The sequence below is a fragment of the Theropithecus gelada genome, chromosome 16, assembly GCF_003255815.1.
Source record: "Theropithecus gelada isolate Dixy chromosome 16, Tgel_1.0, whole genome shotgun sequence".
In the NCBI taxonomy this organism is placed as follows: Eukaryota; Metazoa; Chordata; class Mammalia; order Primates; family Cercopithecidae; genus Theropithecus; species Theropithecus gelada.
Window position 1 is genome coordinate 31,626,272 of NC_037684.1, and position 24,399 is coordinate 31,650,670.

The 24,399-nt window shown below is 42.6% G+C and overlaps 1 protein-coding gene across 1 annotated transcript in view; it reads left to right on the top strand.

Moving 5' to 3' along the window:
* LOC112610124 (leucine-rich repeat-containing protein 37A3-like) overlaps positions 1–14,538 on the top strand; it is a 38,617-nt gene extending 24,079 nt beyond the window's left edge. Inside the window, exons 9-14 of the mRNA XM_025363468.1 lie at positions 2,381–2,452; positions 3,027–3,101; positions 7,837–7,955; positions 9,898–10,169; positions 10,434–10,631; positions 14,434–14,538. Coding sequence (XP_025219253.1) covers positions 2,381–2,452; positions 3,027–3,101; positions 7,837–7,955; positions 9,898–10,169; positions 10,434–10,631; positions 14,434–14,538 — 841 coding nt within the window. The remainder of the gene's footprint in view (positions 1–2,380; positions 2,453–3,026; positions 3,102–7,836; positions 7,956–9,897; positions 10,170–10,433; positions 10,632–14,433) is intronic.
* Positions 14,539–24,399: the final 9,861 nt, after the last annotated feature.

Consider the following 24,399-nt stretch of genomic DNA (forward strand, 5'->3'; position numbering starts at 1 on the left):
AAAAAAAAAAAAAAAAAAAAAAAAAAAAGTCTAATTGCCCATAGACTAATTAACTATTTAATCATGGGAAATGATTAGGGGGAAGACATAAAATCTTTTTTTGCTCTATCACCCAGGCTGGAGTGCAGTGGCTTGATCTCAGCTCACTGCAACCTCTGCCTCCCGGGTTCAAGCAATTCTCCTGCCTCAGCCTCCTGAACAGTTGGAACTACAGGCAAGCGTGGCTATGAACTGCTAATGAGAAACTGTAATTCTCACAGAGGCCCTCCCAGAGGAGAAGAAGGTTGAAAGGCATTTCTGTATTTAGTCTTCTCAAAATTAAGGCTGGGCCCAGTGGCTCTCACCAGCACTTTGGGAGGTCAAAGCAGGCGGATCACTGGAGATCAGGAGTTCAAGACCAGCCTGGCCAACATGGTGAAACTCCCATCTCTACTAAAAACACAAAAATTAGCCAGGCGTGGTGGTCCGTGCCTACCGTCCCAGCTATTTGGGAGACTGAGGAAGGAGGACTACTTGAGCTTGGGAAGTGGAGGTTGCAGTGAGCCAAGATCATGCCACTGCACTCCAGCCTGGTCAATGGAGCGAGACCCTGTTTTGGTGGGGAGGGGAGGGGAGAAAGGAAAGAAATAAAATAGAGAGAAAGAAGGAAGGGGGAGGGAAGGAAGGAAGGAAAAAGAGAAAGAAAGAATGAAGAACGAAAATAAAAATTTTTTTAAAAGTAAGGTTAAAGTAAACCCTTTTTCTTCATACAGATTGAACACACGAGTTCAAATCACAGCTTTGCTGCTTAATAGCTTGGTGACCTAGGACAAGTTATATAACCTCTCTGTGCCTCAGTTTCCTCATTTAAAAATAGGGCAATAATATCTACCACATAAGGTTATCGTGAGGATTAAATGTGAAATGCTAATCACAAATACCTGGCAACCCAGTAGATACTCACCGTAATAATTATTATTTGAATAATTTCTGCAGAAGTACAATGATGATTCTTTGGTTAACCTAAAGGCAGATTTTCTATTTCTTCCTGTTTCTTTTCTTTTTCTTGTTCACTTTAAAGAATTAAAAAGAAAATCGATTCCAGCATTTTGGAATAAAAATTTGCATCAAACTCAATGTATTCATTTTATTGACATATAAACAGAATGTCATGTTTATTCAATAAACATTTGTTAAATGCCTAATACATTTCAGACATCATGCCAGGCACAGGGATGACAGGGCATGGTGATGGGCACCTGTAATCCCAGCTACTCGGGAGGCTGAGGCAGAAGAATTGCTTGAACCCGGGAGGTAGAGATTGCAGTAAGCCGAGATTGCGCCACTGCACTCCAGCCTGGGTGACAGAGTGAGACTTCATCTAAAAAAAAAAAAAAAAAAAAAAAAAATTGTGGTCTGTGCCCTCAAGGAGCTCATAGTCCGGGAGACTGACAAGTGGCAGGTGATTACATGCAATGTAAGAAAGACTGTGATGTCATACAAGAAGAAAGTGGGAGTATGGTTTTGACCAGTTCCTCCTGTTAGATTTATTCCTTTTTCTTTGGCTATAAAGCAAAAGAATTGGTCCTATTTTTTTTAACTGTGCAAATTAAACCATAAATTTTAAAAACTTTATAAAGATAAAAGACAAGCAGCCAGCTGCAGTGGCTCACGCCTGTAATCCTAACAGTTTGGGAGGCTGAGGCAGGTAGATCACCTGAGGTCAGGAGTTCAAAACCAGCCTGGCCAACATGGTGAAACCCCGTCTCTATTAAAAATACAAAAATTAGCTGGGCATGGTGGCGGGCGCCTGTAATCCCAGCTACTTGGAAGGCTGAGGCAGGACAGGAGAATCGCTTGAACCTGGGAGGTGGAGGTTGCAGTGAGCCGAGATTGAGTCATTGCACTCCAGCCTGGGCAACAAGAGCGAGACTCCATCTCAAACAAAAAAATAAATAAATAAAATAAAATAAAATAAATAAATAAATAAATACATACATACATACATAAAAAATGAACAACTTGAATTGTGATGAGCAACTTGAATTATGGAGGACGCTAGAAATAGTGTTTGCTACACAGTCAGGACTTCCTACCAACATAGTCACTTGTAGGGTTTTTGACCTGAAAAGTTCTGTGGCATATTTTTTCTTTGCTATCCACTTTTTTTTACCTTGTAGTTCTTCCCCTTGTTCTCTCCTCTACTTTATCTTCTAGAGACCTGGGTAGTTCCCAGAGGAATAGCGCTTTATGGAGTCTAATGGTGATTGATTAGATAAAAACAGAAAATACCTTTTTCTTTTTTACCTACAAGTTCCATAGCAAAAAAATGAATATAAACTTTTCATGCAGTTTCACACATTGAAAATGCAGGTTATTTGAATTCCATTCCATTTTTCAGAATTCTCTACCGCAATCCTCTCACCACTGTTGAAGATCCGTATCTCTTTAAATTGCCAGCATTAAAATATCTGTAAGTACTATAGTACTCTCATACGTCATGAGATGATTTATGCTTTTTAAATTTTTATCAAAGCTTAAGTATTTTGCATTTAGGCTAAAATGTCATAATTTAAATTTTAACTGGGTTATTGAAAAAAAGTTATTGGCAAAGAAAAAAATTAAAGAGAATGTATAATTGTCAAGACAGCAAGGGAAGAGAACAGTGTTGAAGAACCCATATAGATTTGGAACATGTAGACACATGGAGAAATATTATTTAACCAAGAAAACAAAGGGGAAAAGGTGTTCATTATTTTAAAAATGAAGAAAAGAGTAAATACGATGGTGAATGCAATATGAAAATGGGAAGATAATCATAAAAATGGTGTAAGCTCTGCTCTTGAATATCATTAATTTGATGATGCAAATCAACTTAAATTTCTTTAATAAGAGCTCCCTGGAATTCTACAGCAAATAAACTCTTGAGCTGGTGTGTTTTATAGAGAAGCCAAAATTGAAGTAATCACATGTCCTTGAAATATCTTTTTAAGTACAGAATTTTTTATTGGGGTTCATATCATGAGTGTTTTGGCTTTCTTCTTCAGAGACATGGGAACAACGCAAGTCCCACTTACAACACTTAAGAACATTCTCACGATGACTGTTGAACTGGAAAAACTGTAAGTTATTTTTTTCTTAGATTTATTTTCACTTAGTTGGTTCTTTAGGTTTGTTTTATTATTTTCTTAAGTCAGGTTTATTGAGGTGTAATTTTCATATACTAACATTCACCCTTTTCAAGTGTACAGTTTGATGAGTCTGACAAATGTATAGTTACATAACCACCACCACATTCCCAATATAAAGCATTTCTGATGCCTCAAAAAGGCCCCTCATGTCCCTTTGTAGTCAATCCCCTCCTGGCACCATCAGCCCCTGTGAGCTACTAATCTGATTTCTGTTCCTATACTTTTTACTTTTGCCTTTTCCAGAATGTCTTATAAATGAACTCATATAGCATGTGTTTGGCTTCTTTCACATAGTTTTTTTTTTGTTTGTTTTTTGTTTTTGAGACATAGAGTCTCACTCTGTCACCCAGACTGCAGTGCAGTGGCATGACCTAGACTCACTGCAACCTCCACCTCCCAGGTTCAAGCGATTCCTGCCTCAGCCTCCCGAGTAGCTGGGATTACAGGCGCATGCCACCACTCCTGGCTAATTTTTGTATTTTTAGTAGAGACTAGATTTCACAACGTTGGCTGGGCTGGTTTTGAACTCCTGACCTCAAGTGATCCGCCTGCCTCAGCCTCCCAAAGTGCTAGGATTACAGATGTGATCCACCTCGCCTGGCCTCACTCAGCATAAGATTTTTTGAGATATGCTACCATCCATGTTGTTGCACCTATTACAACAGCTGGCCCTCCATATCTGCAGGTTCCTCATCCATGGATTCAATTAACCATGGATGGAGAATATTTGGAAAAAATAAAATATATAAAACAACAATAAAAACAGTAGAAAATTTAAAATACAGTATAATTATTTACATACCATTTACCCTGTATTAGGTATTTAAAGTATACCTGAGGCTATACACAAACATTATGTCATTTCATATAAAAGACTTCAGCTGTGGACTTTGGTATCTGCAGGGGGTCCCGGAGCCAATCCCCTGCAGACAACGAGGGACAGCTGTTCACTCCTTTTTATTGCTGAGTAGTGTTCCAGTTGTGTGGAAACCCCATCTCTACTAAAAATATGCAAATTAGCCAGGTGTGGTGGTCCACGCCCGTAATCCCAGCTACTCTGGAGGCTGAGGCATGAGAAGTGCTTGAACCTGGGAGGTGGAGGTTGCAGTGAGCTGAGATTGCACCACTGCACTCCAGCCTGGGCGACAGAGCGAGACTCTGTCTCAAAAAAAAAAAAGTAAAAAATAAAACTGTTTTCTGAAGAGCAGAAGTTTTAAATTTTGATCAGCTTTAAATAAGCAATTTTTTCTTAAATGGCTTGTGATATTTCGTTTCTTACCTAAGAAATCTTAAGAACCTGTTGTCTAATCCAATGTCAAAAAGATTTTCTCCTCATTACATATAAAACTCCTCAAACATATACAAGTCCTCAAACATATACAACTTCTCCCAGAAATTGTATATGTTTAGGTCTATGATCCATTTTGAGTTAATTTGCATATATTATGTGAGGTATCTTTTTTTTTCAATTTTATTTTTATTTTTAATTTTTTTGTAGAAACGAGGTCTCACTATGTTGCCCAGGCTGGTCTCAAACTCCTGGTCTCAAGTGATCCTCCTGCCTCACCCTCCCAGAGTGCTGAGATTACAGGCATGAGGCACTGTGCCTGGCCTTCTCTGCAGGTTATATATATATATATATATATATGTCAGCCAGGTGTGGTGGCACACGCCTGTAGTCCCAGCTACTAGGGAACCTGAGTCAGGAGGATCACTTGAACCCAGGAGGTGGAGGTTGCAGTGAGCCAAGATAGCACCACTGCACTCCAGCCTGGGTGGCAGAGCAATACCATGTCTAAAAAAAAAAAAAAAAAAGGTCCTGCAGGGCCCTATTGTGAGTTTGTTACACAATTTCCTGCCACTTAAATGGTGCCACTACCCCACCATATGGCAAGCTAAATAGAAACTCAGTTATGCTAAGGCTCCTTGAGGGCATTATAGAAGATTAGCATGGAAAGGGCCCTTCATTTCGCACTCTGCTCCATTCATTTTTGTCAGGTCACTCTCTCATCTTCACCACATTGTCAGATCTGTTTTACTGCTCTAGCCTCACTTCCCTCAGCCTCCTGCAGCATCTTCCCTGTCAGCTAGATCCCTTCCTCTCTGGATGAAGTCCTCTTCATTGACCAGCTTTCTCACTTGGTTCTCTAAGACAGTGAGGATCTGTCTGCTTTTTTCTTGACCATTAGTGGATAGGAAAAAGCTCTCATTCTCTGTAACCATTTGTCACCGAGGCCATAAAGACATTGAACTAACTGCCTTATGGGAGTTCGTTATTGGAAGTCTTCAGTTTACACATTGATATACAAAGTAAGTAGGCCAGCGCATTTGAGTCTTGGCTCATGTGTAATGATCTTTAATGCATATTGAAAAAGTATTCTCAAGTAAGGATAACATACACCTCAGGTCATTTACAGTCTCAAAGTTTTGTCAGTATACTTTAAAACAATCCTGGGAACAGTTCTAGATTGAAGGAGACTAAAGAATCATAAACATTAAGTGCAATGTCTGATGTTTGACTGGATTCTGAATTTGTTTAAGCCATGTTATGACTGAGACATTGTGAAAATGTGTATATGGGCTACATAGTAGACAATGATAATATTAAGTTCCATTGGGTGATGATAGTATTCGGGTTATGTAGGAGAATGCCTTGGTTCTTAGGGGCTGCACACTTAAGTATTTAATGGTGAAGGGTCATTATGTCTGCAACGGACTCTCAAATGGCTTGTCCAGAAAATGTATTAGACACACACACGGAAAGCAAATGTGGCAAAGCATAACAATTGTTGATTCTAGATGAAAGTTATACAGGTGTTCATTATACCATTTGAAAATGCTTTCCAGCCACCCTAAGGCTTAAAAGAAAAAAATAAAACCTTTAAAATAAAAAGTTGGGGGCAGAAAAAGAGTAACAAAACCTTTGGACTTGTGCCTGTAATCCCAGCACTTTGGGAGGCCAAAGAGAGAGGGTTGCTTGAGCTCAGGAGTTCGAGATCAGGCTGGACTACATGGTGAAACCCCATCTCTACAAAATATACAAACATCAGCCAGGCATGGTGGCACACACCTGTAGTTCTAGCTACTCAGGAGGCTGAGGTGGGAGGATCACTTGAGCACAGGAGGCAGGGGCTGCAGTGAGCCGAGATTGCACCGCTGCACTCAGCCTGTGTAACAGAGTGAGACTCGGCCTCAAAACAAACAAAAGAAACACCTTTGTGTCAGAGTTAAGGTTGCTGTATAATAAAATGCTGGGGTACGGTTCTGGGTCCAGTCCACATGAAGATCAGAGGCTTCCACTGGACCCAAAGGAATAATACTAGTCACTTGTGATTATTCCTCTATAAGGTTTGAAAGATGTATCAGGCCAACTTAATGGATGCAGTTTTAATCTAAAACTCTATACATTGTACCCCCAACTCATAGGCTTCATGTATCCATGAAACACTCTTCTGTCTCCACAGTCTTAATGTGGCCCTAATAAAGCCACCCTCTTGGAGGACTCAGAAAAGGGCCCCCACAACCTCTGCAACATAATAATTATAGTAGTTAACTGCTATTGAGCACTCACTGTGTGCCAGGCATTTTTCAGGTATTGATTCATTTAATCCTCAAAACTCATTAGAGGTAGGTACTGTTTTAATGACAAGGTCGAGGAACAGAGATGAAGCAATTTGCCCAAATTCATGTTATTAGCGGAGCTGGGATTTAAGCCCAGTCTGGCTGTGGAATCTGTATCCTTAATGACCATGCTATACTCCCTGAGATTGACCTTTTACTCCAGTTACAGGGATTGTCTTTATCTCTCTGAAACTGCCCCCAATAAGCCATAACAATAAACTAATCAATTGTCTTGGTTATCTCTTCTGCCCAAATTTACATTTTGAAAAAAATTTAAACATACCAGAAAGATGAAAAGAATAGTATAGAATGCAATTGAAAATCAGGCACTGCATGTCATGTCTTCGTTTCCTTTAATCTAAAACATTCCTCTACTTTCTTTGATCTTTCATGACATTGGCATTTTTTAAGAGTCAAAGATAGTTGTCTTGTAAATGTCCCACAATCTGGATTTGTCAGTTTCCTCATTTTTGGGAAAAATACTGCATAGGTAATGTATCCTTCCTGCCTCGTAACCGCAGATCGCCTGTAATACTAAATTTGATCACTTGATTAAGGTGATCTTCCAGATCTCTCCATTGTAATTATTTTGCTGGCTGCAGTGGCTCACACTTGTAATCCCAGCACTTCAGAAGGCCAAGGTGGGAGGATTGCTTGAGTCCAGGAGTTCTACACCAGCCTGAGCAAAATGGTGAAACCCTGTGACTCTTCTTAGAAGTCTACCTTCTTCCTGTGTACTTTCAGCCCAAAGTGAGACTTTTGAGTTGGGAAGAAATACTTCTGAATTAAACTACTGATCAGTGTCACCCAATTCTAATCCCAACCACCTTTATTCTAGGCATACCGTACTCACTGCCATACTTACTGTTCGGTTGGGTACCTTTGCCCTCCTTCCTACTGGCCTTCTAGTTCCTACCCAACTGTCCAGTCCACAGGCCTCAGTAACACCTTTTCGCCCAGCCCTGTGGTAGCGTTGGCCTGCCTCCTTTACCTTCTCAAGTAACTGCTTTACCACTAATTTATTGTTTTGTGTTTTTATCTGTAGGATCTTACCTAGCCGTATGGCCTGCTGCCTCTGCCAATTTAAAAACAGCATTGAGGTTGTCTGCAAGACAGTCAAGCTGCATTGCAACAGTGCATGTCTGACAAACACCATACATTGTCGTGAGTCCAAATTGCCTGGTGATCAATTGTTACATTATTTTAAGTATTTGTTTTTAAACGTTTTATTTTTAATGATGATAAAATTGTAAGTTAATGATATAATTGCTTTATTTTATTTACTCATTCAGAGTTAAACTCCCTCAATTTCTGAACTATTCCCTTGCTGAGAGTCAGATTCTCAGTTATTATTACAAAATTTAATAATAGAACGGTTCCATATGCACAAAGGACCAAGACAAAGGAATGGGAAGACTAGGGAATAACATTAACATCCACACACTGTGTACTGTGCTCTCTGCTTGGTGCTTTGCCTCCAGTGACAATTTATTCATATAGTGCAATGTAGTTTGTAAACTGGTTTTATATCCATGGGGTCTCAAGTACTCTCTGCCTTACAGGACAGATGTAGATCTGGTTTTGATTTTTTTGTTTTTACAGGTTTATAAGAGTACAAGTGATGCTGTTTTATTTGAAGCCTGAGAGTTTCTGGTTCCATAACCAGAAATTGCTACCTGGCTCTTCTAATGGAATGGAGGGCTTTTCCATGCTTAGACCATCCAACGCTGAACTTGCTCTGAATTCAAACCTTTCCATTCACAGAACAAATGCGCAAGTGCTTTCAGGAGTGTTTCTGTAGATTAGGTTTATTAGCACCAACTTCATGACTTCTAAAATGGGACTGCTTTCATTTCCAGATAGCTTGAATACAGGTATCTATGAGTGATATGGGGTGGATAATTAATAATGCTTGGCTACTTATATAAAGACAGTGTTGCTTATTTTTCAAAACTTTTTTTTTTTTTTTTTACCAATTATATTCTTCCCTTCTCCCCAAGAGGTGGGCAGAAAAGCATTGGTAATCTCCTTTTACAGATGAGGAAAAACAAGATCAGAGGTGCTAAGTGCTGTACCTTGTGCCAGGTCTTCTGTCCTCAATTCTGGGTTCTCCCCAAGCCCATGTTTCTCCTTTCTCACAATCTTTACTTCTTCCTCTGACCCTCAGCACCACCTAAAATACTTTTAATTCTGGAAAAGAAAGCCAGCTGCACATGGGCACACTTGACCTTCATGCAGTCAGAAGCTTTGGATGGTTCCCCATCCAGAATATTAGAGATAAAATGAAAGCAAAGTAGGCAACTGATAAAAGTTGCTTTTTCCCTTCTGCATTTTAGGTCCTCAAGTAATGTTTATCCAGAAACTGCTGTCATACCATAGATTCATTGTATATTTAACAACATAGGCATACCATCTGGCAAATTAAAAATCTCTTAACCTACACCCTGGATCCCTGCCCACATTTAAGAAAAGAACTAGGGTGGACACGGTGTTTTTTCCATGTCATGTCTTCTGTGATGGGGCTACGGCATGTGGGAGCAGAGAATGGGGTGGGTGGGTGGAGCGTGTGCCAGATGAGGATCTATCAGCAATGGGAGGGTCTCTCCACGTTAGCATCTCCACCCTGCTCCTCTCAGAGGACCGCCTTCCATTGCATTCAGCTGTGATGGTAGCAAGAACACGGGTACACTGAGGACAAGGAGAGAGGGAGCCTTGTGCTCTCTCTCTGCATGTGAGGCAGGACAGCACAGGGTACGGAGCAGTCTGCAGAGAAGCCAGCTCATCAGGGAAGCACTTGTCTTCCACTTTGGGCTTTGACTGAGCACTGGGCAACTGGCCCCTGGGGATCAACGGAATAATCCTAAGCAGAGTTACTCTATGTCACACTATGGAATGTTCCAAGTAGGTGGCCATGTTTTCAAAAGATGTCTTTTCTCCTTTTGTTGTTGCCATTTCATAGGTTTAGGATTGGGTGTGTGTTTCTCCTCTCTGAATGGCACTCGAATGTTTGCTGACTCCTACTCCGTGTGACTGGGGCGTACGGCTGTGGACTGATGCATGCTGTCCCATCATCTTTCATGATCAAAACAGTCTCTTCTTTTTTCAGCTAAAGAAGCATCTGTAGGGAATCCAGAAGGAGCGTTCATGAAGGTGTTACAAGCCCGGAAGAAGCACACGAGCACTGAGCTGACTATTGAGCCGGAGGTGCCCTCAGACAGCAGTGGCATCAACTTCTCCGGCTTTGGGAGTGAGCAGCTAGACACCAATGACGAGAGTGAGGTTATCAGTGCACTAAGTTACATCTTGCCGTATTTCTCAGCAGGAAATGTAGATGCGGAATCAATATTGTTACCGTTCACTAAACTGCTTTTTGCAAATGTGCAAGATCGCGATAGGCCCCTGAGTATTTTGAAAAACGATACAAACAGCCCTTCTCTTCAACCTGCATCCAACAACTCAACTTATGAAAATAAATTGAGAAAGCTATATTTGCTAGAAAAGATACTAGATGCGGAAAAACAAGAAAAAATCAATGAAGTTAAAAGGGAAGAAAAAACTGCCATGCTTATGCAGTCCAGCCTTCTAGGTAACAAATTTAAACGCCAAATATTTGAAAAGAAATTAGAAACTGTCCAGCCACAGGAAAACAGCCTGGCAAAGATTCAAAGTGTAGGCAACAACCTGCAGAGAGTGAACAGAGTCCTCACGGGCCCAAGGAGCATCCAGAAAAGGCACTTCAAAGAGGTGGGAAAGCAGAGCACCAGGAGGGAAGAGGGTGCGCAGGCATTTGTGGAGAACGCTGCCCAAGAAAAAAGGCTCGGGAGCCCNGTGTCCTGTGCTGTGCAGGGAAAGCTGCCTCTCTGCTCGGGACGTGGATTCCTTTCACCTCCTCCTCGCCTGGCTACTCCTGACGCAGGTTGTCAGGACTCCGCTTGGGTGTCACCCGTCCAGGAAGCCTCCCTTAATTAAGGGCCCTGGGCACCCACCCCATACGTGACTAGCAGCCCTCCTGTGTATTTCGTCGCACCCCCGTTGTTTATATCAGCTATTCCACTCACCACCCTTCTGGGGAATCCTTTATCTCCCCCTCTGAAATCCCATCACTGAGGGCTGGGACCCCTCCTCAGTACTTATCCCTGTTTGCCGGCGCTAGTCTGGTGCCTGGCGTGTGGAAGGCGCTCAGTAAACGTTTGTGGAGCGAAGAAACGACGCAAACGTGATGAGCACGACAGCCCGAAACAGAGAAGACGCAGTTAGGAGGTCACCGGCCCCGCGCGGGGGTAAAGGGGGAAGGTCGGGCTCGGGGTGGCAGGACACCAGAGGGCAGGGGTGACTGCCGGGGTGTCGAATGTTGGTCAATTCTAATGGTTCTGTGTTTTAAGTGTAAAATACACATGGGATTTAGAAAACAATATAAAATGATTAAAACTCTCCAAAATAAATTTTATGTTGTTTACTATTGTTTTCCTTTTTGACAGCGACTCACCCGTTTTCCCAGGTTAGAGTGTAGTTGAGGGATTCCAGTTCACTGAAACCTTCCACTCCTGAGCTCAAGCAATTCTCCTCCCTCAGCCTCCCTCCATGCCTGGCTAATTTTATCTTTATATGTGACATATATGTGTATTATTGTATGTATACATACATATACGTATATCATATATATATATTTGGTTTTTTTCTAATGGATTGTTGCTCTGTCGCCCTGGCTGGAGTGCAGTGGCGCAGTTTTGGCTCACTGCCATCTCTGCCTACCGGTTTCAAGTTATTCTCCTCCCTCAGCCTTCTTGGTAGCTAGGATAACAGGCGCCCACCACCACTCCCTGATAATGTTTTTGTATTCTTAATAGAGATGGGCTTTCACCATGTTGGTCAGGCTGGTCTCAAACTCCTGACCCTAGGTGATCCACTGGCCTCAGCCTCCCAAAGTGTTGGGATTATGGACCTGAGCCACTGTGCCTGGCCTTTTCTGTTTTTGTTTTGTTTTTTGTTTTTTTGAGACAGTTTTGCTGTAGTTGCCCAGACTGGAGCGCAATGGAGCCATCTCAGCTCACCGCATCCTCCACCTTCTGGGTTTCCGTGATTCTCCTGCGTCAGCCTTCCCAGTAGCTGGGATTATAGGCATGGGTCACTATGCCCGGCTGATTTTGTATTTCTATTAGATATGGGGTTTCTATATGTTGGTCAGGCTGGTCTCAAACTCCCGAACTCAGGTGATCTGCCCGCCTCAGCTTCCCAAAGTGTTGAGATTACATGCGTGGGCCACTGCACCTGGCCTATTTTTCTTTTTTTTTAGATATAGCCATGCTCTGTGGCCCACGGTGAAGTTCAGTGATGAGATCTCGGCTCACTGCAAATTCTGCCTCCCGGGTTCAAATGATTCTGGTGCCACGCCTTTTTAATAGCTGGGAACGCAGGAACAGGTCACCACACCCATCCAATTCTTGTATTTTTAGTACAGATTGGTTTCACCTTGTTGGCCAGGCTGGTCTGGAACTGCTGACCTCAAGTGATCCATCCACCTCGGCCTCCCAAAGTGCTGAGATTACAACCATGCGCCACTGTACCCATACTAAGATTTTTTTTTTTTTTCTTTTTTGGAGACGGAGTCTCGCTGTGTCGCCCAGGCTGGAGTGCAGTGGTGCGATCTTGGCTCACTGCAAGCTCTGCCTCGTGGGCCCATGCCATTCTCCTGCCTCAGCCTCCTGAGTAGCTGGGACCACAGGCGCCCGCCACCACGCCCAGCTAATTTTTTGTATTTTTAGTAGAGACGGTGTTTCACTGTGTTAGCCAGGATGGTCTCGATCTCCTGACCTTGTGATCCGCCCACCTCGGCCTCCCAAAGTGCTGGGATTACCGGCGTGAGCCTTTTTTTTTTTTTTTCTGACATGGAATTTCACTCTTGTTGCGCAGTCTGAAGTACAATGGGGCGATCTGGGCTCATTTCAACCTCCGCCTCCCAGTTTCAAGCGATTCTCTTGACACAACCTCTCGAGTAGCTAGGATTATAGGTGCGGGTCACCACACCCAGTTAATTCATGTATTTTTAGTACAGGTTGGCTTTCATCTTGTTGGTTAGGCTGGTCTTGAACTCCTGACCTCAAGTGATCCACCTGCCTCAGCCTGCCAACATGCTGGGATTACGGTCCTGAGCCACTGTTCCTGAACTAAGTTTTTTATTTATTTATGTTTTTGTGAGACAGAGTCTTGCTGTGTCACGTAAGCTGGCATGTAGTGGTGTGATCTCGGCTCACTGCAACCTCTGCCTCCCGGGTTCAAACAATTCTGCTGCCTCAGCCTCCCGAGTAGCTGGGATTACAGGCACGTGCCACCATGCATGGCTAGTTTTTTGTATTTATAGTAGAGATGTGGTTTCACCATGTTGGCCAGGCTGGTCTCTAACTCCTGACCTCCTGCCTCGGCCTCCCAAAGTGCTGGGATTATGGTCATGAGCCACTGCGCCTGACCCGTTTTTTAATTCTTATGGAGACACGGTCTTCCTATGTTGCCTAGTTTTGCCTGGAACTCTTGGCCTCAAGTGATACTCCTGCCCCATCCTTTCAAAGTAGTTAGTTACCTGTTGAAGTGATATTTTGTATATGCTGAGTTAAATGAAATTAAACTTAATTTCCTTGTTTGTTCTTATTTTATTTCAAAAATACGGCTACTGCAACATTTAAAGTTACATGTGACTACGTATTTCTAGGGAACAGCACTGTCATAGAGTGACACTCAGAGAGGCTAAGCAACTTGCCTAAAAGGAAGCAAGGTCAGCATTTGAACCCAAGCCACCTGTTAACCATATGCAGTCTCATGGTTTGCAATTGTAGCATGGGGATAAGGATGACAACTCTCTGATTTGGGTACTTGGGAAGCTTCTTGTGGAAATGCCAGGCCTAGAGGAAGGAAAGCCTTATGTGTGCACTAGGGAAAATCACCTCTCATCTGCCAAATAGAGATAATATGCTTTCTACAGCGCTGCAAAGAAGAGTCTTCCCCTACCCACCGTGGGCATTGCTGCTTCCTATCCTGCTTTCCTAGCTTTATTTGTGTCCATACCATTTTTCATCATCTGTCATATATACACATATACATAGATATCTAGCTATATTCACAAATATACATAATTGGTTGAGATTTTGTTTCATGCTCTATCAGATCACCAGCACCTAGGACAACACTTGGCATGTACATGACATTTAATAAGCATTTGCTGAATGAAATAAATGAGGGTCCAACAAGACAATGTATATGTGCTTAGCCTGCACCCGACGTGGCCCTTGATGCCTCCCCACTCCCATCATCTCTGCTCAGTTCTGTGTTTATCAGACCATATTCTGCCCACTAGTAAGGTTTCCCTGAGAAGAGGATGCTCTGGGTGGTAGGCAAGAGGGTACTGGCCATTGGAAAGGAATTTTTCTCACTGCAAACTAAGACTCTGCTTTCTGGTTCACACATCAGCTCTGAGAGTTACTGTGATTATCCCAAGCGGACTCCAATCGATGTGGACAGACCAAAGTGCTTGGAAGGGTGAGGCGGCGCCAGGACATGGCTGTGCGGCAGTCAGGACTCCTCTGGGTACCTGTGACATCACCATGGTGCTTCACCATCGTTCAAGGGGTTTGGGAATTTCTGACTGCTACAGGACAGTGGCTCTAAGGACACCACTAGAGCTATCAAGCTGTGCGCATGTCCCCAGGCTCGCCAGCACAGCATCGTATCACAGTTACGGAAATCACCAATCTCTTAATGGAAAAGTTGTATCTCAGTGGTTTATATTTTTCTATGTTTGCCAAAGAACCACTTTTTCTTTTCTGGGAACCGTGCTTGACCTTTGATCATTGTTTTCTTCTGTAAGCTTGGTCTTTTATGTAATTATTTCTCTAAGCTCTTTATATATCAGCAAGATAAGTACTTCTCCTGGGGTTTGGGTTGCACATCTTCTCTTTTAGTTTGTTGCTTGTTTGGTGTTTTCATGTATGTGTGAGCATGGTATTTTTGTTTTTTTCCATGGAAGGTTGTTTTTTGTCTTCACATCATCAAATTAAATACTTGGCGGGGCACAAAACAGGATGAGTTCATGTCCTTTGTAGGGACATAGATGAAGCTGGAAACCATCATTCTGAGCAAACTATTGCAAGGACAGAAAACCAAACACCGCATGTTCTCACTCATTGGCGGGAATTGAACAATGAAAACATTTGGACACAGCGGGGAACATCACACACCGGGGCCTGTAGTGGGATGGGAGGAAAGGGGAGGGATACCATTAGGAGACATACCTAATGTAAATGACGAGTTAACGGGTGCAGCATACCAACATGGCACATTGTGCACATGTACCCTAGAACTTAAAGTATAATAAAAAAAGATATATTAATTATAAGATTAAAAAGTAAATACATACTTGGCTGGGTGTGATGGCTCACGCCTATAACCCTAGCATTTTAAGAGACCAAGGCAAGAGGATTACTTGAGCTCAGGAGTTTCAGACCAGCCTGGGCAAGAGAGTGAGCTTCCTTCTCTACAACAACTTAAAGAATTTTCTGGACATGGTGGTCTGCACCTGTGGTTCCAGGTACTCAGGAGACTGAGACAGGAGGATCTCTTGAGCTTAGGAGATTGAGGCTATAGCGAGCTGTGTTTGTGCCACTGCACTCCAGCCTGGGTAGAGTGAAACTCCATCTAAAAAAAATAAATAAAAAAGACATGAACACACAGCACTAAACCCCAAATTGGGCTCTTTTGAGCTCATGGATTGCGTGTCCATGAAGCCTACCATGAATAGCCAGTTCTGTCTCCTCCCAGCAACTTGAGATGCCACCTTTACTACATAGTACAATTTATCTGTGAATTTGTGTATATTTATACTCTTCCCTACAAAGAAAAGTGTCCAAGCCAGGCTCACTGGTGTACACCTGTGGTCCTGTCAGAGAATCGCTTGAGTCCAGGGAGATCAGCCTGGGCAACATGGCCCTACGGTATATCAATTGAAAAGAAAAAAAAATACCCTCCAAATATTGCCTGACCTTTGTTTCTTTTTTTTAAACACAGGGTCTCACTCTGTCACTCAGGCTGGAGTATAGGGGCCCTGTCATAGCTCACTGCAGCCTGGAACTCAGGGACTCCATAGTTTAAAAATTTTCCTGATATTCAGATGAAAGTGTGACTGAACTTTATCAGTGTTTCCCCAGAGGATGGTTACACTGTTGTCTCAGTACCATTTACGGAATAATTTGCCTTTTCCCACCTATTTGAGATGCCAACTTCACCATTTCGTTTATTTTTTATTTTATTTTACTTTATTTTGGAGACACAGTCTCACTCTGTTGCCCAGGCTGCAGTGCAGTGGCATGACCTTTGCTTGAACTCCTGAGCTCAGGCAGTCCACCCGCCTTGGCCTCCCAGAGTGCTGCGGTTATGGGTGTGAGCCACCATGCCTGGCCAATCCATGGTAAACTTCAATGCAGCAATCTTCATATTGCACCTGATTGAACTAAGTGAATGGAACAGTAGTCAGATGTTGGATAGTGATGTACATACGGCGAACCTGAATATAGTGATCTTTCTATGGCATCGGAGTAAACCAAGTGATTAAAATAGTGAGACTCTGGATAGTGATGTACACAAGGTCAACTTGAGTGCAGCGGCCTTCATACCACATCTGACTAAGCCAAGTGAATGGAAAAGTCATCAGACTCTGTATAGTGACCTAAACACAGTAAACTTGAATGCAGCCAACTTCATACCGCATCTGACTCGTAGGGTCCAGCCCTACAGGGCCTGTGAGTTTTCTCTTCGTGTGTGGAGACAAGAGATCATAGAAAAATAAGACACAAGACAGAGAGAGTAAGAAAGACAGCTGGGCCCAGGGGGCCACTACCACCAATGTACAGAGTCTAGTAGTGGCTCAGAATGCCTGGAAGCATTGCTATTTATTGAATATAAGGCAAGGGGGCAGGGTAAGGAGAGTGAATCATTCCAAGTGATTGATAAGGTCAAGCAAGTCATGTGTCCACTAGACAGGGGGCCTTTCCCTTTGTGGTAGTTGAAGCAGAGGGGGAGGACAGCATATGTCAGCGTTTTTTTAAAGCACTTATCAGAGAGATCAAAGATTTTAATACTTTCACTAATTTTGCTACTGCTATCTTCTAGGAACTTAAAAGAGGCACCAGGTGTACAGGCGGAACATGAAAGTGAACAAGGAGCGTGACGACTGAAGCACAGCGCCACAGGGAGACATTTAAGCCTCCAGATGACTACGGGCACGCCTGGCTGATATCAGGCCTCCCACAAGAGCTGATGGAGCAGAGTGTTCTCTAAGTCCCCCAAGGAAGGGGAAACTCCCTTTCCCGGTCTGCTAAGTAGCGGGTGCCTTCCCAGGCACTGGCGTTACCACTAGACCAAGGTCTGCTAAGTAACAGGTGCCTTCCCAGGAACTGGTGCTACCACTAGACCAAGGAGTCCTCAAGCGGCCTTTATCCAGGTGTGACGGAGGGCTCACACTCCTGTCTTCTGGTCATCTCTCACAATGGCCCTTCAGCTCCTGACTCTGTATGGCCTGGTTTTTCCTCGGTTATAATAATAAAGATTAATACTAAAAACTAATAATTGATAATATCCATATATAATCATCTCTATATCCTATGTCTAACATAACTTTCTTTTACCCTATTTTCTTTATTATATTGGAACAGCTTGTGCCTTCAGTGCTTGCCTTGGCACCTGGGTGGCTTTCTGTAGGGTCCAGCCCTATAGGGCCTGTGAGTTTGTCTCTTCATGTGTGGACACAACAGATTGTAGAAATAAAGAAACAAGACAGAGAGAAGAAAAGACAGCTGGGCCCGGGGGACCACTACCACCAAGATGCGGATACTGGTAGTGGCCTCGAATGCCTAGCTGCGCTGTTATTTATTGTATACAAGGCAAGACGGCAGGGTAAGAAGTGTGAGTCATCTCCAATGATAGGTAAGGTCACGCGAGTCACATGTCCACGGGACAGGGGGCCCTTCCCTATTTGGTAACCAAGGTGGAGAGAGAGAGAGGGGACAGTTTACGTCATTATTTCTTCTATGTATTTCTTGGAAAGATCAAAGACTTTAGTATTTTCACTAATTCTGCTACTGCTATCTAGAATGCGGGGCCAGGTGAGCAGAGCAGAACATGAAAGTACACCAGGAGTGTGACCGCTGAAGCATAGCATCACAGGGAGACGTTTAGGCCTTCAGATGGCTGTGGGCGGGCCTGACTGATGTCAGGCCTTGCACAAGAGGTAGTGGAGCAGAGTCTTCTCTCCCCAGGGGAAAGGGAGATTCCCTTTCCCGGTCCACTAAGTAATGGGTGCCTTCCCAGGCACTGGCGTTACCGCTAGACCAAGGAGCCACCTAGTAACCCTGTCCATGCATGACAGAGGGCTCACACTCTTGACTTCTGGTCACTTCTTACCGTGTCCCTTCAGCTCCTATCTCTGTATGGCTGGTTTTTCCTAGGTTATAATTGTAGAACAGAGATGATTATAATATTGGAATAAAGAGTAATGCTACAAACTAATGATTAATAATATTAATATATAATCATATCTATATTTCTAGTATAACTATTCTTATTCTATATATTTTATTTATTATACTGGAACAGCTCATGCCTTCGGTCTCTTGCCTCGGCACCTGGGTGGCTAACCACCCACATCTTCCCCCTTTTTATTGACTAGGATTGTCACTGCCATCATTGCTTGTCGTTGATTTTGGACTTGTCCTCGGACTCTTTGGAGACATCTGCAGACTAAAAGTAGACAACGTAAACATACAGTATTAATAATGCCAATGACAACAATGATCCTCTGAGGGGTTTGATCCATTTAAAGGGATTAAGATCAGATAATCCTTTAGTTATTCCTTCAAAAGTGTCCGAGCCAGGAACAGTAGTTAAATGAGCCTGTGAGGCCTCACAAATTTGTTCTTTAAGTTTTGAAATATCTAACATTATCATCCCAGGCTTTTAAATGTTTTGAGACTTTTTCCCAGCTATGTTGATCTTTATTATAAGCATAAGCCGTTATGCAATAATCGGAAGTATTCCAATCGCACTGTAATTGCATACGCTGTTCCAGATTCATAACTCTCTCTCCCAGTCAGATTACACTCTGGCGGAAATAATTAACTTAATTAGCCAATTTTTGATCAACTTGAGTCTGAGAATTTCGGAGTTTGGTGGGGTTTTTTTGCCATGCTTCCACATATTGAGCGGTTTGAACAGAGTTGTGGATAGCAACTCCAGCAGCTGCCGCTATTACAGCAACCGCAATTAGTCCTGGAATGACTGCAGTAAGAGTAAAAATGAATCTCTTGGTTCTTTTGAGGATATCCTTAAGAACTTCATTGACTATGTATATAGAGGGGGAAGACTCCCATGTATGATGTAAATAGACTGGTATCCATACTACCTCCTTAGCCCTTACCAAGAGAATACTTGTTCTGGGATTAAAAGCAGCATCAATACACGTGGACAGCTTACAATCATCACATTATATAGTTTGTGCGTTGGGAGTGATAATTATATTTCCAACTAACAGCATATAAGGGGGTTTGACACAGCTCCTGATAGGTACCTGTTCTGACATCAAGGTGATCTTGAATATGGGTGTCTCGGTATTAGTAGGAGAGAATTGATAGGTAGCATTCCATATCCTTATTCTTGTCATGGCTGCAGCTAATTTCCATAATTCAGGATGTTCTGGGGTAACAACTGGATGAATCATTTTTGGTCTAGGAGGAATGATTCCTATGTCCATCCATTTAAATCGATAAGGAGGCACCCGTTCCTTCAACCTGTAGGACTGCCATCAGTCCTCCACATAATCTAACAAATAATTAAACTCCGAGCATTTGGTATTTTGGCCAGAGCAATTCCTCCAATAATACCCTCTTGGATCCCAGTCAATAACAACACCTGTAGCTAGATTTTGGAACACTATGGCCTTTAGAGCATTATAATAATTCCATAAAATTGAATTTACTAGAAAATGTCCCTTTGTAGGTTCATTTGAGCAGTCTGGCAGTCCTTTTGTTTTACTGCTTTTAGTAGTGACAGGAACCCTCCATTCCTCATGTGGATTAAGTTTAATATTCATCAGTTGGAAAGAATTGCTACTGAACACATATGCACCTGATAAAAATCATTACTAGAGGACAGTATGGTCCACATCCAGTTCTTATAATAAGCTAAGCAGCCAGGCAAATTCCAATGCACAGTGGTGGATATTTGTAGCCAACTGACAAATTAAAGTGCATACCTTCTTCTTCTGGTTGGGCTGGAAACCTGTCATCATCGGGGACCGGTGTGAATGCACTATTATTAGTGTAAACTTCCACTGAGGAGTCTATCCAGGAGACAGACTGAATTAAAGAGGGAAAAGGAACGTATGCCCAGTAGGTATAATTTTGAGTTGCCCCAACCTCTGGTATACTCACCACTGCACTGACCACCATAAAGGCAGCCAGAATTATATTACCCGTCATTTTTGGAATTCCTTCTTCTTGTAGTAATTTCTCTGTTTGATGTGATAAAACTTTTATCTGGCCCCATGTTGGTAGAGTAGAATGACTGGTGTTGTAGGTCACACGGCGATATTTTGTTGTAATGTCGAGGTCATGGAGTTTATGTGTCAGGTGACAAACCTTGCTCTTTGCTTTCTGACGGTTCTTTGCCTTTTGTTTCTGAGAGTTCTACATCCTTGGAGTTATAATGCAATCTCAGTTGCTGGGAGGGAACCCACACGGGTTGTTGTCCTTCTCCTGGAGAAACACAAGCGAAACCCCTACCCCATGTTACCACAGTACCTAATTCCCATTTGTCAGTTTTTGCATCCTTCCACCATACCCGCTTTCCTTTTTGTGGATCAAATTTATTTCCAGTGAAATGTTGTTCTGCTGCTGTAGAAGGTTGACTTCTTGCTAGGTTTAAGAAATGTAGTGGAGAAAGAGCCAAATTTAACTGAGTATGAGGGGTAGCAGCATCCCTTTTCAGTTTAGTGTCCTGTTTTCAAAGTTGGTCTTTAAGCGTTTTATTAGCTCGTTCTACCAATGCCTATCCTTGAGAGTTATACAGAATGCCAGTTGTGTCAGTAATTTCCCATTTCTGAGTGAACTTTTTAAAGGCATTGCTAACGTAACCAGGACCATTGTCAGTTTTTAGTTTCTCAGGACAGCCCATAACCAAGAAATGTGAAAGCATGTGCTGTTTAACATGAGCCGTACTTTCCCCTGTTTGACATGTGGCCCAGATAAAATGAGAAAAAGTGTCAATAGTTACATGTATAAGACAGAGTTTGCTGAAAGCTGGATAATGAGTCACATCCATCTGCTATAGAGCACTCTGTGAAAGTCCTCTAGGATTAACTCCTGAGGAAAGTGGCTGTAAAATTAACACTTGACAAGCAAGACAGTGACATACAACGGTCTTAGCTTGTTTCCATGTGAGGGAGGACTTTTTTCAGAGTCCCGCAGCATTGACATGAATTAAAGCATGAAAATTTTCTGCGTCTGTAAAAAACGGGAGCAACTAATGTATCAGCACTCGCATTTGCTGCTGAGAGGGGTCTGGGAGGGGCGTGTGAGCCGTAATGTTAGTAATGTAGAAGGGAGAAGACCTTGCTCTGAGTATGGACTGAAACCTTTGGAAAAGAAAAAGTAGGTTATCATCAGGCAGAAATATGTTTAAGGCAGTTTCAATGTTGCAAGCAACATATACTACATACACCGAATCAGAAACAATGTTAACTGGTTCAGGGAAATATTCAAGAACAGCCATGATGATGATCATCTCAGCTCATTGTGCTGAAGCAGCTCCTGAGTTAAGGACACATTCTTTTGGTCCTGTATATGCTGCTCGGCCATTACAGGAAGCATCAGTAAAAACAGTGACAGCTTCAGCTAATGGGGTATCCCTAGTAATGTTAGGTAAGACCTAAGAAGTTTAAAGAACTGAAACAGTTTTACATTAGGATAATGATTGTCAAATACACCCGGGAAACATGCCAAATGTACTTGCCAAGAAATGCAGATTGCAAAAGCCTGTTGGACTTGTAATCGGGTGAGGGGAACAATGATTTTAGGAGATAAGAATGAGCTTGACCAATTAGGATGGAAATTTGATCTAGATAAATGATAAGCGTCTATAAAGAGCTGTGTGGAAGAAAGAGTTATTCAATTAAATTATGTCCCTGGATAATGAGTCCTGTTGCTGAATGAATGTTTAGTAGGAAAGATTAGTATTTCAAAAGGTAAATGTGGATTCGCCCTGGTTACCTGAGATTGTTGAATGCGTTTTTCTGTAAGTTGTAATTCAGAATCTGCCTCAGGGGTCAAAGACATTTTGTTGCGTAAATCAGGATTGCCCCATAATGTTGCAGAGATTAGACATAGCATAGGTAGGAATGCTCAAGGAGGGGTGAATCCAATTAATACCTCCAAGCAATTTTTGGAAATCATTTAGAGTTTTTAGAGAGTCTCATCTGAGTTGAACCTTTTGGGGCTTAATAATCTTGTCTTCTAGCTGCATTCCTAAATATTGATAAGGAGAAGAAGTTTGGATTTTTTCTGGGGCAATAACCAAACCAGCTGTTACGACTGCTTGTTGTACTGCAGAGAAACAAGATATTAATACAGAACGTGAAGGTACTCCACAAAGAATATCATCCATGTAATGAATGATATAATATTGGGGAAACTGATCTCTTACTGGTTTTCATATGCTCCCCACATAATATTGACAAATAGTAGGGCTATTAACCATTCCTTGAGGTAGGACTTTCCAATGGTAATGCGCTGTGGGAGTGATGTTGTTAAGGATGCGCTGTGGGAGTGATGTTGTTAAGGGTTCGAACTGTGAAAGTAAATTTTTCAAAGTCCTGAGGGGCCAGAGGAATGTTGAAGAAGCAGTCTTTAAGATCAATGATGATAAGTGGCCAGTACTTGGGAATCATAGTGGAGAAAGGCAAGCTGGGTTGTAATGTCCCCACAGGCTGAAGGACAGCATTTACTGCTCTAAGATCAGTAAGCATTCTCCACTCACCAGATTTCTTTTGGATAACAAAGACAAGTGAATTCCAGGGAGAAAAAGATTGTTCGATGTGTCCCAATTTTAACTGTTCAAGAATCAAAATATGGAGTGCCTCCAGCTTATTTTTAGGAAGCGCCCACTGATCTACCCAAAACAGTTTCTGAGTTTTCCAAGTCAAGGGGATGGGATCTGGAGGTTTGATAGTGACTCCTTCTAAAAAGAATAACCAAGTCTCGTAGAATCTGATTTATGGGTAGGTATAATAGGCTCGGTGATGCCTTCTGCTGATTTTCCTAAGCCCATACATTTTGGTCATAATGTCTTTACTCTGCTGGCTATAATTGCCTTGTGGAAAAGAAATCTTTGCTCCTCATTGTTGTAAAAGATCTCTTCCCCACAGGTTAACAGGAACGAGTGTAATGAGGGAGCAGATAGTACCAATCTGTCCTTCTGGGCCCATACAGTATAAAATTATAGAACTTTCATAGACTTCTGAAGCCTGACCAACACCAACTAATGCTGTGGACGTGTGTTCCTTTGGCCAGTGTCAGTGCCACTGATATAAAGTGATAATGGAGACATCAACGCCCATATAAATCATTCCCTCAAACTTCCTTCCTTGAATATGCACGGAGCACACAGGACGAGTGTCAGAAATTTTGCTGACTCAATAAGCTGCTTTGCCCTGATAGTCTGTGCTACCACAACCTCCGGTTCTTGTACAAGAACTGGATCCTAAAGGAATGTAAGGGAGTATAAGAAGTTGAGCAACATGGTCTCCAGCTGCCACATACCAAGGGACTGCAGAGCTAATGACAATATGAATTTCACCTGAATAGTCAGAATCAATTACATCAGTATGTACTTGAACACCTCTTAAATTTAGGCTTGAGCGACTAAATAGCAAACCGACACTGCCAGTCTGCAAGGGGTCAAAAACACCTGTGGGAACAGCAATAGGTGGCTCTCCAGGTAACAGAGAAATATCTCTTGTGCAACAAAGATCTACTGCTGCTGAGCCTGTGGTGGTGTGGGACAAGCACTGTACTGAGATTCGTGTTGGGGCAGAGCCATTAAATCCTGTGGCACAAATTGCTGAAGTGGGAATTGGGGTGTAGGTTGAATGGATTGGGCCGGAAAGGCACTCATCTGGCAGGAAGCTAGCTGGAAGTTGAGGAATGCCCCATTGTTTGGAAGGGCCTGGGGCCGGCCCTTCTTCCCGGTTCCCTGGTTGTTCAGTGACTGTAAGGGACTGCCATCAATATCAAATTTTCAGTGGCATTGAACCACCCAGTGATTTCCTTTTCGGCATCGTGGGCATACAGTAGAAGGTGCGGCTTGTTGAAAAAATTTTGGTTGTCCATGTTGAAAAGGATGGCGGCCTGTACGACAAGGACAATCTCTTTTAGAATGTCCCGGTTGGCCGCATGGAAAGCATTTGCCAGGAAATTGTCCAGGCATTCAAATAGAGACCATGGCTTGTGCCATGACCATTGCTGCATGCAGAGTTTCCCCCACGCCTTCACAAGCTTTAATGTATGAGGTCAGTACA